Source organism: Salvia splendens, chromosome 2 (genome assembly GCF_004379255.2).
Source record: "Salvia splendens isolate huo1 chromosome 2, SspV2, whole genome shotgun sequence".
Taxonomy (NCBI): Eukaryota; Viridiplantae; Streptophyta; class Magnoliopsida; order Lamiales; family Lamiaceae; genus Salvia; species Salvia splendens.
The window spans coordinates 37,013,771-37,031,974 of NC_056033.1; the positions used below are offsets into that span (position 1 = coordinate 37,013,771).

At 37.7% G+C, this 18,204-nt stretch overlaps 3 protein-coding genes and 1 pseudogene across 4 annotated transcripts; 1 reads left to right on the forward strand and 3 right to left on the reverse strand.

Moving 5' to 3' along the window:
- Positions 1 to 258: 258 nt before the first annotated feature.
- Positions 259 to 2,116, reverse strand: LOC121792559 (LIM domain-containing protein PLIM2c-like). Of its 2 annotated transcripts, none has more exons than XM_042190551.1 (5): positions 1,876 to 2,116; positions 1,680 to 1,779; positions 1,566 to 1,591; positions 914 to 1,003; positions 259 to 837 (listed from the first exon to the last, which is right to left on the reverse strand). In XM_042190551.1, exons 1-5 carry the CDS (start codon positions 2,014 to 2,016, stop codon positions 448 to 450), a joined length of 747 nt encoding a protein of 248 aa, XP_042046485.1. In that variant the 5' UTR covers positions 2,017 to 2,116; the 3' UTR covers positions 259 to 447. The 2 variants fall into 2 exon arrangements, with proteins under 2 accessions (XP_042046485.1, XP_042046484.1); XM_042190550.1 differs by having other exon boundaries at positions 1,566 to 1,594; positions 1,876 to 2,110.
- A 993-nt stretch (positions 2,117 to 3,109) lies between these two features.
- LOC121792560 (K(+) efflux antiporter 2, chloroplastic-like) lies at positions 3,110 to 11,883 on the forward strand. Its single transcript, XM_042190552.1, has 21 exons — positions 3,110 to 3,250; positions 3,784 to 5,445; positions 5,655 to 5,826; positions 5,953 to 6,043; positions 6,376 to 6,512; positions 6,615 to 6,674; positions 6,763 to 6,882; positions 6,973 to 7,041; positions 7,161 to 7,226; positions 7,491 to 7,580; positions 7,807 to 7,911; positions 8,036 to 8,164; positions 8,472 to 8,681; positions 9,471 to 9,620; positions 9,932 to 9,985; positions 10,086 to 10,144; positions 10,762 to 10,828; positions 10,912 to 11,088; positions 11,273 to 11,329; positions 11,405 to 11,479; positions 11,593 to 11,883. Exons 2-21 carry the CDS (start codon positions 3,860 to 3,862, stop codon positions 11,713 to 11,715), a joined length of 3,597 nt encoding a protein of 1,198 aa, XP_042046486.1. The 5' UTR covers positions 3,110 to 3,250; positions 3,784 to 3,859; the 3' UTR covers positions 11,716 to 11,883.
- Positions 11,884 to 12,028: 145 nt separating this feature from the next.
- On the reverse strand, positions 12,029 to 15,011 carry LOC121792561 (annotated as a pseudogene).
- A 216-nt stretch (positions 15,012 to 15,227) lies between these two features.
- LOC121765631 (methionine adenosyltransferase 2 subunit beta) lies at positions 15,228 to 17,647 on the reverse strand. Its single transcript, XM_042161837.1, has 6 exons — positions 17,370 to 17,647; positions 16,984 to 17,140; positions 16,383 to 16,570; positions 15,990 to 16,113; positions 15,715 to 15,845; positions 15,228 to 15,585 (listed from the first exon to the last, which is right to left on the reverse strand). Exons 1-6 carry the CDS (start codon positions 17,577 to 17,579, stop codon positions 15,436 to 15,438), a joined length of 960 nt encoding a protein of 319 aa, XP_042017771.1. The 5' UTR covers positions 17,580 to 17,647; the 3' UTR covers positions 15,228 to 15,435.
- Between the last annotated feature and the right edge of the window lie 557 nt (positions 17,648 to 18,204).

Sequence of the window (18,204 nt, forward strand, 5' to 3'; positions counted from 1 at the left end):
ATTAGGCTCCAGTGACAATGTTAGATTTTTGAAGTCTACTTATCATAGTTGAAACTTTTACTGCATTCTTTCTCTGAGTTGCACACTTCAGTTGGCTTACAATCTTGAATCATCTTTCTTGGATCATCAAACATTGAAAACTAATTACGTCTATTTTGAAATTATATGCATGTGTTGCAGCTATCAAATTGTGGGACTGGCTGGACAGTGTCTCAAATATATTGGTTTTTTTAATTAGCAGGCATTGAACAATATATATTGAGGTGTAGAACTTGTCTTATTTCTCTATAATATACTACTAGTATACTCCTGCAACTGCATGCATGCATAAGACTTAACAACATTTATACGTCATACACATATAGACTAGTGCTAACACATAACCAAAACTCGGAAGAACAAAGAAAAAAGAATAGCTCATATGTATATCTAGTAGAAATGAAACATCTAGGAGTCCTCTTTTGGCTTGTCAGCATCATCGTCATCTGCTGGTTTGTCATTGTCATCCGCCGGTTTGTCCTCGATGGCCGGTTTATCATCATCGTCATCTGTGGGTTTGTCCTCGGTGGCAGGTTTATCGTCCTCATCTGCAGGTTTGACTTCGTCAGCATCTTCGATGAGGCCGTCGACATCGATGGCCTCCATGCTGGCGGTCTTCTTGTGGGAGGTGGCATCGAGGACATGCTGGTAATTTCCCTTCTCCATGAATAGCTGCTGGAAGTGGTGCTTGCAGTAGAGCACCCCGTCTAGGGCTGCGTAGTTGGAGTGGGTAAGAGGGCACCCCCCATGGGCACACTTGAAGCATGACTTGTGGTATATTTGTTCCTCCATTGCCATCTGCATACATATACCATCATTGAACTTGTTTCAACACAACTCCTACATATCTATGACTATGTCTGTTATTGAGTACCTTGTCAAGTGGGTAGACAGTCTTGGTGCAGGCAGCACATTTGTCTTGGGTGCCAGAGAACATGGAAGACATCTTGCTGGGTGCCCTTGTCTGTCATCAACAATAATATCAACATTTTTGCACACATCTTCATTTCACAATTGCATATATCTATACTTAGGGAGTGGCTCTGGCCCTGGCTCTGGCTCTGTTGAGAACTATCTTAAAATTAGAACTTGAAAACTTATCAGTTGGAAGCACTAAACATGTCAGTTATTAGTTGGCTGGAGCAGATATGTTCTGAAATTCTAATTTTAAGATAGTTTTGAAATGGAAATGATCCATCTCATATATATATATATATATATATATATATATATAGGGATGTATTCATTTCCTTTTTGCATATTTCCTCCTTTTTCCTTCTTGAACTCAGCCCCACGATTTTGTCATCTGACGGTTAGATTGATGCCGCGTGTTATTTAATAATGCAGATTTTCAGTTGAATAATGCACACCAACTAATAATGCACCATTATAGTATAATAATGCAGATCATCTAGATCGTTGATGAATGAGATCTAACAGCACATATTAAGAAGAATAAAGGATCTAAGGGATGAATAGGAGAATAACGCTCCCATATATATATATATATACATATAAAATCTTACAAGTGAATTTTCTCGGTCTCCTTTTCCTGCTGCATGAAGGAATAAATGAATCATAAGCAAATTGTGGAGAAGATGCAATAGTATATGTATAAAAGGTACATTGCGATTTCAGACCAGTTTGGAAATTCTTGCTGAAATTTCCGGACTCCTTGAAAAGCTGTTCGAAATGAGTCTTGCAGTAGAGTACGCCATCCATGGAGGAGTAGTTGCTCATCTGAGAGAGAGACAACAATTGAATTAGAAATTATATATATATATATATATATAGGTATATATATATATATATATGGAGTAGAATATAAATACATACAACAAGGGTGCCCTTGCAGTGGCTGCATTTGAAGCAGGCTTTGTGGTAGGTGGCGCCATCAGCAGACAAGAGATCGACGAAATAAACAGTCTTGTCGCAGGCCTTGCATTTATCCTGAGTTCCTGTGAATGATGTTGCCATGGATTAATTAACTAAGGCAAGGCCAGGCCTATGATGGGAATTTAGGCATTAAATTGGAATCTGATTCAAATTATGTAAAGAAATTCCTTGTTCCCGAACCACATACATGCTTTTATACCCACCTCAATATTCTATTTCTTGTGGTGGAATGGTGATTGGACATCCCATAATCCAGGGAAATGGATGGAGCTGCTCTTTCTTTCATTTTTCCACTATCCATAATCCATAATTTAATTATTGTATTTATTCTGTTTTTGGACATAATAAGAATAATTATCCTCAAACCATATAATCAATTTAAATAAGCATAGGTTCAGATGAGATCGTTGTGAGAACTTGATAATCCTTGAATCACGATTCACGAATATTTATAGACTTATAGTGGATGAACAGTCATTGGTTCGAATTGAAGAGGCAATACAATTTTCATATTCACAGGCGAATTCATTGAATTATCTATGAAAAAGAAGAATCATTTTCAATATTTCAGTGACGAAGAATTAGTATGGATACAACTCATTGCTAAATGATTTATGTAACAATTCGAACATCTTGGTTGGAAAAGATTTCAATTTCTTTAATTTTATTATTTTCATTTTTTAATCAATGCATTGACTTTGTACATTCAACATTTCCCATTATTTCTATGATGAGTTGAATTCTCACTATACTAGTTGAAAGAGAATTGTCTTGCTAACTGAAGTTGAACGTCATTATCAAATTCATATTTTAAGTTGTAGGACTTGGAGTTCCATTTTTGGATAAATACATATAAATTACGTTTTCTATATACTAGTACTAATTATAATGAGTATATCTCGAACCTTATATTGGGAGTTATTGAGTACTCCGTAGTATACAAGTCAAATAAATACTAAAAAACACTATATGCTACCTCATTATTTAAAAATTTATATTATGAATTGAACACAATGTCGAGAGTAATCGTTTGTCGAAAATAATGAAGAAATAGGAAAATGTGACTTACTAAAAAGAGATTTAACGGGCTCCACAAACTTATTATCGACTATTTATCCAAAATATATAAATAAACAAATATCCGAAATAAAAATTCTTGTTCACTAACCTGCCGTCAAACTAGCCGTTCGCATAAGGCAAATCTGGTAACTGCGAACTAAAAATCGTTATCATTTCCGTCAACGTCTCCTCGTCTTTTCTTTCCAACTCCATTTTCACTCAGCTGTATGCTGAGCCGCTGAGGATATTCTTAACGGTCAGTTCTTCTCTACATTTCTCCTACTCACTGCGTGTTTCGAGTTTCCTTTTCGGATTGTTTTGTTATGCATGTTGAGTAATAGTAGAAATTATTGATTTGTAAAGAAAACTAGTTATTTGGGGTACGAATGCATTTTTTCTGCGTTTAATTATGATGATTTGTTTTTGGAGTTGATTTGTCATCAAGTGTTCGATGCTAGGTCACTGAGAGATGTGCCAGAAGTAAAAGATGGAAATTAAAAAAAAAATCTGTGATTGATTGGTGTGATCATGATATTAAGCAGCTTGAAAGTAGAGGTGGCATACAACATCATTATGTGTTTATGCTAGTGTATACTTGGAATGTGGTATACAAAGTGTTTGCGTGCATAGATGGAGGATATATTGGGAGATGGCTGACATTGCAATTCATGTGTTTTTTACACTGTATTTGGGTGCTCACATGCAAAGCCATATTTCCCAATCATACGCATTTCTCTAAAGTTTTAATGCTGAAATTCTTTTGTTTGGTGTAATGTTTGACAATTTCAGGTTGATCCGAAGCCTGTGAGTTTCTGGTTCGTGAAGGTTGTATTGATGCGTACTTATTTCTTCTGAATTAGGAGTCATGGAGGTTGCATGTCGCCTATCATCTACAAGTGTAATTTATGGAGGTGAAATTGCAAGTGGCAGGGCAGTGGAGTGCTTGAATTTTTCTACAGGCTTGGGGCATAATAGAGGTTTTCACTACAAATTGTTTGGAGATTCAGGACTTGTCTTGGGAGCAAATTCACCGAAGAGGTTGAAGAAGAAGAGTTTTTACTGTGCCAGTTCTGATGTTCCTAGTGAAGGGAATTTTCTCTTGCGGCGATTTAGCTTTAATAAGTCATCCATTAATAGTAACAACATCGATTTCAGAATTTTGAAGCATGTGGGACTGTCAAATTGTCAAAAAAATGATTCGGTGGCTTATATAAATGGAAATAGTGGAGATGTTGAAAGCACTGAAAGTAGAAACGATGACAGTAGCCTTGATGCTAGTGAGCGATCAGGGGAGGCAAAAGGAGAAATTCGTTCTCCTAGTTTGGATGAATTAAGAGATTTATTGCAAAAAGCACTGAAAGATTTGGAAATTGCGCGACATAACAGTATAGTATATGAGGAAAAAGCCCAGAGGATATCAGAAGCTGCGATAGCGTCGAAGGATGAAGCTACTAATGCTTGGATTGACGTAAATAATGCTCTCCAGGACATCCAAGAGGTAATAAATGAAGAGGCTATTGCTCAAGAAGGTGTCCAAAAGGCTGCATTAGCTCTTTCGTTTGCTGAAGCAAGACTCCAGGTGCTCTTGGATTCAATCAAAATAGATACTGGAAACAACAGCTTACCTAATGTAAAAGAAGTTGATTCTGGATATGAAGGTGGAGCTGAAGAATTCAATCAAGAGGAAGCACTCTTGGCAGCGCAGGAGGACATACAAGAGTGTAAAGATCATTTAGCAAATTGCGAGGCTGAGCTAGAAAGGGTTCAAAACAGAAAATCAGAGGTGCAAAAGGAAGTAGATAGGTTGAATGACGTAGCAGAACTAGCTCAACTCAATTCTTCTAAAGCAGAGGAAAAAGTGGCCAATATAATGCTTTTAGCAGAGCAAGCTGTTGCGCATGAACTTCTGGCTGCACAGTGTGTTGACGATGCAGAGATTGCACTGCAGAGGGCAGAGAAGAAGCTTGCCCTTTCCAATATCAATATTGCAGATTCTATGGTTGACGGAACTATCTCGAACGAGGCATCTCAAGTAATATATGCAGATGGCGCTGTTGAGGGAGACTTAAATCTGCCTCTTAATGCTGCAGAAGTACTTGAAACATCTCCAGATGGCCAGTTAGAGGAACAGACTTTCCTGGATGATGCTGATAGTGACAAAGAGAATGGAAAAATAAGTTTCTCTAAGGATACTGAAATTGAGCCTGAGAAACTAAAAACTATACCCAGCAAGGTACAGGAAACGCAGAAAGAATCAACAAGGGATGGTTCCCCTTTAAATGCTCCAAAAGCATTTGTGAAGAAATCATCGCGGTTCTTTTCTGCTTCTTTTTTCTCTTTTTCTGCAGATGAGGAAGAGTTCTCACCCGCTTCAGTTTTCCGTGGTCTTGTGGAGTCTGCTCGGAAGCAATTACCAAAGCTTTTACTTGGGTCAATACTTGTTGGAGCAGGGTATGCTTTCTCCTTCCCTGGAGATTTTTGGTTGCTTCCGCAGACTGCGTACTCACCTAGTTAATTGAACAAATGAAAAATAGTACTACTAAATATCTGAAAATGTATAAGCTTATAGTAGTTCATTCTAATGGAAACTGGGTCTCTTCTGATTTTTGTTTATTGAAAAGCATGACGCTTCACAAAAAAATTGCTGATGGTCATTGCAGAATTGCCTATTATAACCATCGTGGTGAAAAGGTAGCTCAGTTTTTTCAGCAGCCAGGCATCATTGCCACTAGTATTGATGAAGTATCAACTACCACAAGACCCTTGGTCAGAAATTTAAGAAAGCTTCCAAATGAAATAAAGAAGCTCATGGATTTTCTTCCTCATCAAGAGGCAAGACTCCTCTTCATCTATTTCTCTCATATTGTTTTTAGATAAAACCTATCATTACCGTGTTACTGTTATATTATATCGCTATATTTCAACTTCTTAATCCTAATATCTCTTATTCTTCTTCAGATAAATGAGGAGGAAGCTTCCCTGTTTGATATGTTGTGGTTGCTACTTGCAAGCGTTATATTTGTGCCTATTTTCCAAAAAATTCCTGGAGGTAAGTGGCATTTGTGCATTTGGACCCTAACCCCTGAAGTTGTGATGAAAAAGGGAACAATTCATCAGTCTGTCAAATAGTTAATCTTCACGCAGACAATTAATTTAATAGGAAACACTGTTTCAGTTAAAGTTCTTTCCTGGCACTTGGGCTTTATTAGCTAATGCCTAATAGTCTATAGTATGAATTAGATACATTTATGCTCAGGACATATTTTCTATGTTTGTGATTATATTTACCTTTTCTTTCTTTTCACAATTGAGAGCTTTTTTGCCGGTGTAGATTGTATGCAATTAATTATGGTACTTGAATTTTCTCCATTGAAATTTTAGGCAGCCCTGTTCTTGGATATTTGGCTGCTGGAATCTTAATTGGACCTTATGGTCTCTCTATTATACGTAATGTTCATGAAACTAAGGCAATAGCAGAATTTGGAGTTGTCTTCTTACTGTTTAATATCGGCCTTGAGGTAGAGCACCATGCCAATTTTGGATTTTTCAGATTAATTTTTATCCATAATCAACCTGTATGGCTATATCCATGTGACCTTTAACTCACTGTTTTCTGGCAGCTCTCTGTTGAGAGACTAAGTTCCATGAAGAAATATGTTTTTGGACTGGGTTCTGCTCAGGTGACTTGGACACTGTATAACTTTCAATCTGAAGTAGGATAAAGTCCAAGCATGTCATTTCATTTTTAATGTGCCTGAATAAATACAGGTCTTGGTGACAGCTGTGGTTGTTGGCTTACTTGCTCGTTATGCTTCTGGGCTGCCCGGTCCAGCTGCAATTGTCATTGGAAATGGCCTTGCGCTGTCTTCAACTGCTGTAGTCCTCCAGGTAGGCATCCTTTGATCTTTTATCTATTTTTGTGAATGTTTTGAGGTATCAGTGCCACATGCTGAAAGAATATATGTGGCACATATACAGGTATTACAGGAACGTGGGGAGAGCACATCACGCCATGGGCGTGCAACATTTTCTGTATTACTCTTCCAGGTACAGCATACTACTCTGTAGGTTTAGTATCTATTTCCTGTTATGTTTGTTTGCTCCACAATTCATGTGATTTTTTCATATAGCTTGGCACCTACTTACGTAATTTCTTTTTATTCTAGGATTTGGCTGTGGTGGTTTTGCTTATTCTGATACCCCTGATTTCACCGACATCTTCCAAAGGAGGGGTAAACATTTTGGATTCTGTTAATTTCATCTTATCCGAACAAAGAATTTTATGACATAACCCATTTGGGTAAATATTTTATTCTTTCATCATTGCCATTCAAATTAAAGTTAGGTCGTCATATGATATATTGTTTGACAAGTACCGCACTTTGTTTATTCTCGTGTTTGTTTATTTTACTGTGATAGCTTAAACATCATTCTAAGTTTCTAACCAACGCTGCTGGTGATGTGGTTATGACAATGTATACCTTCATGGTTTTCAGGTTGGTTTCCAGGCCATTGCAGAAGCTCTTGGGATTGCTGCTGTTAAGGCAGTTGTTGCCATCTCTGTCATAATAGCTGGAGGACGCCTGGTAATTTATGACTCTTTAAGGCATGGTTGAACCATTCCCTGTTCATGATGGTGGAGTTTGTCTTGTCAACTGAAGTCATATTGATGAAAAGTTCTGGTTAAGCTTGCTACTAAAGCGGGCAGGATGTTCTACATGTTACAAGCCATATTGAGCTTTGTTCCTACTGTATGATGTTAGGTCATTTATCACTTGAAAAAATGACTTCCAGTTTTTCTTCCTTGTGCAGCTGCTTCGCCCAATTTATAAACAAATTGCGGAGAATCAAAATGCAGAAATATTTTCAGCAAATACTCTTTTTGTTATCTTGGGGACAAGTCTACTAACTGCCAGGGTAGGATAACTAATGTTACTCATATTTTTTTCTGACATGTTATTATTTATTGTTGTGGCTCATCATTATCATAGTATCTCTTGCATACTATTTTTAATGTATTTGATACATTATCTGAACACAGGCTGGTCTTTCCATGGCTTTAGGAGCATTTTTAGCAGGCTTGCTACTGGCAGAAACAGAATTCTCATTGCAGGTTGAATCTGATATTGCTCCATACCGTGGACTTCTCTTAGGTCTCTTCTTCATGACGGTAAACTCCCATATTTAAGTGACTGTAGTCATCGTTCGGATACAGTTCACAACTCTTTGTGAGCGTGTGTGTGTCTTCCCTCTCTCTTCTATTTTTTCAGTTTATGAAGTCTTTTTAAATGCATTCCATTGTCTATTAAACTCTTGATTTCCTTAGTCTGTTGCTTCCAGAGTCCATATTCCGCGTAATTTCACCTTTGAATATTAAATGTTTCATTTGATTGTGTTTTGTTTGTTAAAATTTTTTAGTGACTCTTGCTAATGTTTCTCTCTCATATATCTCTTACAAAAATGCTGATTCCTTACAGGTTGGGATGTCCATTGATCCAAAACTTCTATTTTCGAATTTCCCAGTTATTACAGGAATATTAGCGCTTCTAATTGTTGGGAAAACCATCTTGGTTGCAATTATTGGTAGACTTTTTGGCATCTCAATTGTATCAGCAGTAAGAGTTGGTCTCCTACTAGCACCTGGTGGAGAATTTGCATTCGTGGCTTTTGGTGAAGCTGTCAATCAGGTTCTCTAACAAATTTTATCTGTTTGCATAATCTACTGCTTAGTATGATATATTTTCTTCTTAGAGAGTTCATAAACACCTTTTTATCTCACATGGTAACTTTCTGCCTGTTGGTTGAGATCCAAGTATACTATGATTTCTAGAGGTTGTGTTAGAGTGAAGGTAAAACAATCACAAAGAAATAGAACAAAGTCGATAGGAATTCTATGAAAGTGGCAAACCATCTCTTTTGCCCATGCGATAAGCACTTCTTCAAGCAATCATAGTCCTAGACAAGTCTCTCAGAAGGAGAGTGTCTTCTTTCATTAATTATCAGGAGTAGCTTCCTGAGAAAGTTCATTCGCTTCAGTAGCTTCCTGGATAAGCCTTCTAGAAATAAAATGCCTTCTAAGACCACAAAAGGAACCAGCGGCCAGTAACATTAATAGATAATTAAATAGAACTATGCCTTGCCCAATGACCAAGCCTACTCTTTGCCCTTCGTGCATAAACCACGGCTGCTGTTTTGTAACATAGGGGCGTTGAAATTCCAAGTTAACTACTATTTTTTCAAGTTACACCAACAATGCTTTGTATAGTTGCAGCATAGGTACTTCCTTTATGTTTTCTGGTTGAGTTGCACCACACCATCCTTATGATTCTCAAGTTACAGATTAGGCTTACTCGTTGGAATATCTACTTGCCATGGGTCATTAGTACTCAAAATTTAACAAGCATTTGGAATGTGTGAATAAGTATTTCAACACAGTACTATGAAGCAACTCTGTAATGGTTTGGCCTATTTTCCAGGGTATAATGTCTCCACAGTTGTCTTCATTGCTGTTTCTCGTTGTTGGGATATCAATGGCCCTAACTCCTTGGTTGGCTGCTGGAGGACAATTTATAGCCTCTCGCTTTGAGCAGCATGATGTTCGAAGTCTATTGCCCGTTGAAAGTGAGGTGAACTACAAAAATCTCCTGCATGGATTAAGTGTCTTGTGTTCACGGCTATGCTGCCATTGTTATCTTCTCTAAGTGTTCCATACTGTACAATGCTTCCCCATTATCAACAGTTTGCTATTCAAATATGGCGTTACCAGATACCTATACTATTCTTGTAATTTAGGAAGATATAACTGCAAAATGAGTGATTTGAACATACTTTTATTTCTTTTAACAGTTAAGGAAAAGGATTTAGCATTCAGATGTATGTAATTTTTTTTGGCTACTTGGTACCTTTATTCTAATTTCTATTTTTTGAACCTTTCCAGACTGATGACTTGCAAGATCATATTATTTTATGTGGTTTCGGACGAGTTGGCGAGGTATTTTCTGATCTTCAGTTCATAGTATGAACTGCCTTAATTATCATTATTAACTATGAAAATATCATCTGGTATGTCTGATTTCAGTTTCAAATTACAGATTATCGCCCAGCTTCTTTCAGAACGGTTGATTCCATTTGTTGCACTTGATGTCAATGGGTAGAACTCTTATCTTTAAGTGTTACGGTTTGAATAGTTTAGAAGTTAGTATGTTCTATGTTCTAATGTTATGACCAACTTTAGAGCATGATAGCCGCAGATAGTTGCAATGCAGAATTCTCTTAACCAAAGTTCTACTACCATTTTGGCAGAGTATGATATCCTTACATAGTAGCAACTCACCATGATTCTTGGATTAGCCTGGCATGGGTGGTGCTCATTTTTGGAATTCATTACATTTGCTTCTTGAAGGTCATGAACATATTTTATGTTGCAGTCACATCATGTCACAACCATTTGGTCGTTTTCAAAGTTCCAAGAAAACATAAATGAGGGCAAATAGGTTGCTTGGATTAGCTTAGGTTGTTTGGTTTAGCAACTAGGTCGTCTTCCAAGTGCCAAGAAACATAAAAGTGGATCTCGAACATCTAAAATTCTCATCCAAAGTTACTTCTACATTATTATAAATAGAAGGGATACTTGGGTAACTGTTGAGCTTCATTTCATGTAACATAAGTTGGAAAGGACTATATTTGATTTCTGATACAGTTGGATGAGTATGCTTCTCTGTTTATCAGCACTTAAATACAATAAATATTCAACTTTCATCATTTCAGCGACCGAGTTGCATATGGACGCGCACTAGACCTTCCTGTTTACTTTGGTGATGCCGGTAGTCGAGAGGTGATTAAAATGATCAGAATTTTAATCACGGTACTTCAAGAAATGAAGGAAATCTTCTTACTAGCTTTGATTTCTTGTTTTAGGTCCTCCATAAAATTGGTGCTGAAAGAGCATGTGCTGCAGCAATAACTTTAGATAGTCCAGGAGCAAATTATAGAACTGTTTGGGCTTTGAGCAAGTATTTTCCCAACGTTAAAACATTCGTTCGTGCTCATGACGTCAATCATGGAGTCAACCTGGAAAAAGCTGGTGCAACAGCGGTATTCTTCTTTCATTTCTTGAGTTGTCTCCTTTCTATTGAATAGTTCACTTGAGCTGTCTATACGTACATGTATTTATGGAGCATTGATAAGGATCTACCATTATTGCTACTTTGTTCCTGTGCATAATTTATTTAAAAGGTTCAAGCTTTCTTTCGATTAAGTTACTCTCAACAATGTTCAGGTTGTTCCTGAGACGTTGGAACCTAGTTTGCAGTTAGCAGCTGCTGTTCTGGCACAAGTAAGTAGTTTAACCATAAGCCTGTCTCTCTCTCTCTAGGTCATCAGTTAGTTGATAATGACTATGTTGTTGCAGGCAAAATTGCCGGCCTCGGAGATAGCCGCTACTATTGATGAGTTTAGATCCCATCACCTCTCCGAGCTGACAGAGGTAAGCAGATTTCAATCATCTATGCATCTTTCATCACGTTACTAGGCCTGATCGTGCGTATCAGGGTGCTTGTGAAAGAAAACTGATGATCAGACATGTTTCTCCATGTGCAGCTTTGTGAAGCCAGTGGCAGCTCTCTTGGTTATGGATTTTCCAAAACAATAAGTAAACCTAAATCTCAGCCCTCTGACTCTTCAGACGACAACCAAATCCCTGAAGGGTCAATACCAATATAAGGGGGTTTCTTATGTTCCCTCCACAAGGTAAAAAATGCAATTTTTACCCATAATGTGTAAATTTATACAGCAACCCACCAAATCGAACCAGAAATACTCATCAAAATACAATTTTTCACCAACCAATGACTTACATCATTGCATTTGAGTATAAGGAGTTCATGATTATCAGACACTGTTGCTATGTGACACTGTTGCTACATAGCCATACATTTAATCAAACCTACAAAAAAATCACGATGATGAATACTTGAATGGATTGCAACAACTATGAAAGCTTCTTAGAAGACTTGGGAATGGCCTACATACATGTTCAGACGATAAATACCATTGAGATCTGATGTTAAACATACTAGTGAGTTTGTGGGAATTGAGCAAGTTGAACATTCAATAATGCAGCGGGCATAATCTGTCACTCATACAATAAATACACTGTCTGATAATATAGAAGAATCTGTACATCCCGGCGCTTCGCACTCGCAGCTGGTAGACCTTCAAGTTCTGGATTTTCTCCGAGGTCCACGAATCTTAAAAGCTCACAGAACTTTTAACTGTTGGAAAATCAGGAGCCATCCACTTTGCTAGCTCAGGAAGAGTTTCGTACACTGATTTATTGTGTCCTCGGGGCTAGTAACCGGTATCAAGTTTCAAAAATATGATTTCACATCAAAAGGGGAGGGATTTGCATAAAAAAAAAGCATGCTAAAAAAAATCATGGTTGCAACCACACATTCATCTATACTTTCTATTGTAGTTCGAAACGAATCGAGACTCGCATAAGCATCAATTTCGAGGCAGTAGATTTATTGCTTGAATGGCGACACTAGGAAATGGAAAAAATTGCACTCACCAGTGTGGCCATTGGTCCTCTCCGACTCAAATATCTCATAGTCATTTCCTCCCTATCATTGATCACAAAAATACTTATAGAACCAATAACAGGATAGATTTTAAAATTAGGAGCAAAGAAAAACCAGATTAGTTTCTACTTGTATAGACAACCTTGTAGGTCTTGTCTCCGAAGAAGTGAACTTCTTGAAACTCTTCCAGGTATTTCAAACAATATGTTTTATCCCAGCCTTGGGGAAAAACCTACAGGAAACATTTTTGCTCAGGTACGAACTACAGTTAATGGAAATATAGCAAACACAGACGAAATTGCTTACATCAAAACTGATTTGTCCACCGATGGAAAAGGTTAGGTTATACTGCGCAAACTTCTCACGGAGCACTGACACCATTTTGGGGCGAACGTTGTGAATCTGATTACATTTATGAACTCAATTCTGTTAAAGGTAAATGAAATGACTAGTTCTAGTGACAAAATTCAAGTGTCTCTCAAGTCCCAGTTAAGATAAAGACATGGTCCTTCCCCTGTTTGTACAACTCATACCTTATCATACTTTTCAAACTCATCACGTTCTTCCTGACTGCAGTTTCTTCCGATGGGACATACGTTAAGCATACCATTTCGGAATTCAATAAATGTTCCCCTAGAGTAAAAGAAAATGGATCTAAGATTTCTATTAGACATGATCAGGTGCATATGAGAGCTTTATTTTTACTTACCTTTTAATGGGGATGTCCAAGTCAGCTATGTAGTGGAGAGAATCAATTCCTGTAATATTATTAATAGGACATCAAATGATTTCCAACATAGAATTGTATTGATGTGTCTGGGTTTGGAGAGGTCAGACATTGACTGTAACACCCTTCAATAAGTGGAAATATGCCTAATAACTTTAGTATCCGATATGAATAACTTGGCAAAGAAGGTGGCAGGTTCTAACCTTGAGCTTTTCTTCTCCAAGAAATGACTTCAAGCTCTGAATGGCATATATGAAGTCATCAAAATGAGAAGCTAGCAATATGAATAAGTACGAACTTCTTCAATACTTATTATTTAGGGGGAGCATTTCACTAATTTCAGCAGCGAGCAGATATAAAAAAAGACACATGTATTGCAACTACTTTCGTTTTTGCAGGAAGGAAGATGAAGAAAGGTTCTGCCACCCTTATTTCGACAGAGATGATATGTTTGAGGTTTAGAAAATACCTGTGTTCCAATTAATTTTCCATCCTTGTAAGCAACAAGGCCGTTCTCAGCAAACATGTAATCGTAGTCATCAGTAACTGCATAGAATGAAGAAACCGTATCTCTACAATTAGTTTGTTAAAATCATGAGAAGATGATCTGCAATTCAGGATTTAAATATTTAAGTATAAGGGACCTGTTTTTCCAAGCTGCTCTGCTATCTTAACAAAATCAGAACCTCCAACAACGCCAATAGTTACAACCTGAGAAGAGATAAGTGCAAAGTTTGAACCACATTGTGTTGTTATCCTCTACTGGATGAACGGCAACATATAAGCCTCCAATGCAACATCACTCAACAACAAACTTTCACACACCCTGTCAATGAAAAATGAAGTACCTTTCTAAGGTCCCGCATGAACTCTAACATTTTAGGAGTAGCCCCCTGCAGCAAAAAAATAGTTGGAAACACTAAATCAACTCATAACTGACATAGTAGCATGTAAATGGACCAGAATAAATGAATGCAAGTAATAGTGTATTCTTTCAAAGTTAAATGGGAACATAAAAGTATAGAATAATAATATAAAGGTTACTAATTTGGGCATTGTAGCAAAAATAGAGATAGTGCAGCTTCAATTATATCCACATTATATGTTTCGAATCCTCATCCCTAAAGTTTGAGCTCGAGCAGAGAAGTTCCACATGTTTAACACAAATCAACAATTATATCAGTTTAGATGCTTCAATATTGGCAAATTACAGTAGTGTTTAGAAACTGGAAAGTAGAACAAATAAAAAAACAATTTACACACCTTTCTGGGAGCAGTAAGCGTGCCATCGACATCAAAAAGGGCAATCACGCCAGGTCTCCTTACAGCCATTATTAAATTAAACTTTTCCTACTGCAATCCAAAATCGCGATGCTTTCAACTTCCGAAACTCAATCACATTGAATGTGACAGAAAAAAACTGCAATAAATTTAAAAAGAGCAAATTTGATGACCTTGGCGAATGAAGCAACACGCAGTGAGATCTGAGGTGAGTGAACAGAGAATTAAGAGAATTTCAGAGATCTGAAAAGGGGTGGCAGTTGCTGATGGAAGTGGCAAGTTTTTATTTATTTATCATTATCGTCGATGTAAAAGACTCTAATGTCGTGGTCGATCTTTTATATTACGGAGTAGTATTTATGTATATAAACTAACACGCTATTTCAAGTTTTCAACTACTAATTGATTTGGAACGGTCGACACGCCGCAGCATGTTTTGCTTACTAACATTATCTCTGGTTTTTCTGTGTTTCGTCTGATTTTGTTTGCTCCTTCAATGCTGCAGCATAACATATGGTTGAGTTGCAGTATAGGTCTTCTCAGACTCAATGGTTTTAATATTAACTATATTTTACAATTGGTGAACTTTTGTAAACAAAATTAATTCGCAAAAGAAAATGATTGTTCTCGTGCCACTCCATACGTTGCTTATTCAATGAACAATCTAAAATCAAGCCTTGCATACAAGATTGTTTAGAGGTGATCGTTTTGGAGTTAACATATTTGCACGAAACAACGTAGAAATAACATCAAAAAGAAATTCAACTCCTCAATGCTTGTTCGAATATGGTAGAATACTTTTGTTGTGTTTGCAAGTGTGAGACGTGACGTGAATTCTCAAGGTAACTTCAATTATGGCTTCACGGAACTTTTAGCTTTAGCTTCAGCTTCAAGAGTCAATCTGACGCCTTCTGCAAAACATGTCGGAGAAATACCTGTCGTCTGAACCAGCTTGGTGATATCCATGGATATATCACAAGGCGACTTCACACCGCGATCAACCTGCATATTCCAAAGTTAAGATGGACAAAAGAGAGAGATAGAGAGTCCTAAGATCCCCATGAATTAAGTGCTGAATTTCTCTTATATCATCAAACTTATTGAAGAAGAAAATTGATTGAAGAAACATACTGATGAAGCAGAAACTTGTTTGATCAATGAGGTACTATATCCCCTGGCATGCGCAACAGCCTCAGCCATTTGAACCCGTGACACCCTATCCGGTCCACCAACATTCAGAAGCAGCTGCACTTGTTTAGTCTCTGCACAGCATTATCAATCAAAATTTGAAGCTGAAGCGTGATAAGAGAGAAATTGATACATTTTCCCAGCAGGAAAGCAGCTCTATTCTGAAAACATTTACTAACCAAAGAAACTAAGCTAAGTTCCAAAACCAACTCACTAACCTGTGATCCATTGGTTTGTCAGTATTTGTACGGCAGCAACAAGATCCTTCACAAAGACAGGGCAGCGGAACTCGTCATGAAAGAAATCCATTGGCTCTCCCTTAGCAAGAACACTATCCATCCACTGCACATAAATACATAATAATTCAACAATGCGCTCCTTCACATACATGGCATAAGAAATTTCAAAGTAATGAAATGACTAATGAAATCCATTAAGAAAACAGAACCAGTAAATAAGGGCATCACCTTGCTTTCAAAAGCAAGTCAGCCACTAGCAAGAATTTTATTTCTGAACGGATGTGTAGAAATGATTGTGAGATTACAATGAAGTTTTAAGTGCTAATGAAGTTAAAAGAAGTAAAAGATAGTATTAGCAGTGTCTGTATGAACCTGGATTGGAAGTGATTTGGGAACAGGAGAGATGGTTTGCGGTCCATAAATTATACTGCTTCTCAAAATTGCATAGTTTTGGCAGTGTGCAGATATGTACTGCTCTGCTTCTACTTTAGATTTTCCATAAACATTAACAGGAACAGTCTCATCTTCTTCCTTATAGAATGATTTAGTTCCTTCATAAACTGCAGAAAATCCACATCATTTTATCTGAGAGCTAGGATGAAACACCAGTTTTCCTTTTTATCTTTTTTACTAGTACTACCAGATCTATGAAAGTGCTGATAAAACAAAGGAGAGGCTCAAAAAGTTAAAACTAAATTCAATCTTGAGGTGTTTCAAAGCATGTAAACTTGAAGCATTGGGCACAGCCTTTTAAGTCAAATAATAATCAGGTTCTTAACATCGAAGACATCATCAAGTCTTTTATTATACGAAAACCAAAATGGATCATAAGGCGCACGAAGCAAGAGATCAACACAACCTAACGAAACATCAAATGGAATGGAATAATTACAAACTAAGACAAATGAGATAATAATAATAGCTAAGATAGTTTCAAATATCAAAAAGAGCAGGAAAGCACAATACGAGTAACCTTGGTCAGTTGACAAATGAATGAGCAGGCTGCTCTTTCCAAAGCTCGATAACCATTTCACAAGACCAGTAGGCACATTTATCGACATTGCAGCTTCCGGATCCATCTCACAGACGCGAGGGACAGATAGAGCAGCACAATTGATCACCACATCAGGCTGAAAACCAATTGAGGTTTTACTCTTTATATAAAAGAGGTCAAAGTTTTGAGAGAGACGATCATCCAAGAACAACTTGTTCTTTCAAAATAATCACTTAAAATACAAATAATCCACAAAAATACAAAGTATAGATCACTAATTTAGGAAAATGCAGCGAAGCAAACAACAAATAAATTGAAATAGTAGTTTGCTGAATGTAACTAGTCATAGATGAGGAAATAAAAACCTGGGCGAAGGCGTGGGAGATGGCATCGAGGCCGTGGCAGGTGCGTAAATCGAGGGGGAAAGAAAGAACGTGAGGAATGGCATAGAGTAGCGGAGCAGAGTGGTGCGTGAAAGCCAGATCAAGTTGAGAATCTGCATCGGCAAATGATTGCAGGAGATGCTGCCCCAGGTAGCCGGTGCCTCCCACTATAAGCACTCGCTTCTTGCTCATCTCTAATCACAGACCTCAGATTTTTGTTGTCTAATCAAAAGGCGAGGTTTAGTACTACAAGAGAAGTCGCTATACCTAACGTGAGTAGTTATTCTATTTAGAGCTTCTCCATAGCTCAGCCACAAACTCTTCCTGCCACATCATCAGCACTAAGAGCATTAGCAATGGGGCGCCCTAAGGCGCGCCACGTCAGCAGTTTTATCCTCCTACCTCCCCACCTACAGTGGGGCGCCCTAAGGTGCGTCTTATGGCGCGCCACATCATCATTTTATTGTTTTGTTTAATTAATTTAACTGTTTTCAAATAACAAGTAACGAGTAAATAAAAAACGGTCTAAATAACAAACGGCAAAATTTTAATAAAAAAAAGTTACATCATTGAACTAATAAAAAAAAACTAAGTCGGACCAATTCTCAACTTCCGACGCAGCTCATCGAGTAACGCCTGGAGATATTCGGCTTCGTCGGGGGTCGGTACACTTCTTGAGGGCCCTGTGCGTCTGCAACATCGTCCTTGCCATCGATGCTGTTGCTAACGACTCAAACGCGGTGGCCGTCTGGGTCGGGAGCTCTACCGGGACCGGAGCTTGGGTTGCAGCGGTCGACGATGAGGTCGCGGTCGCCTT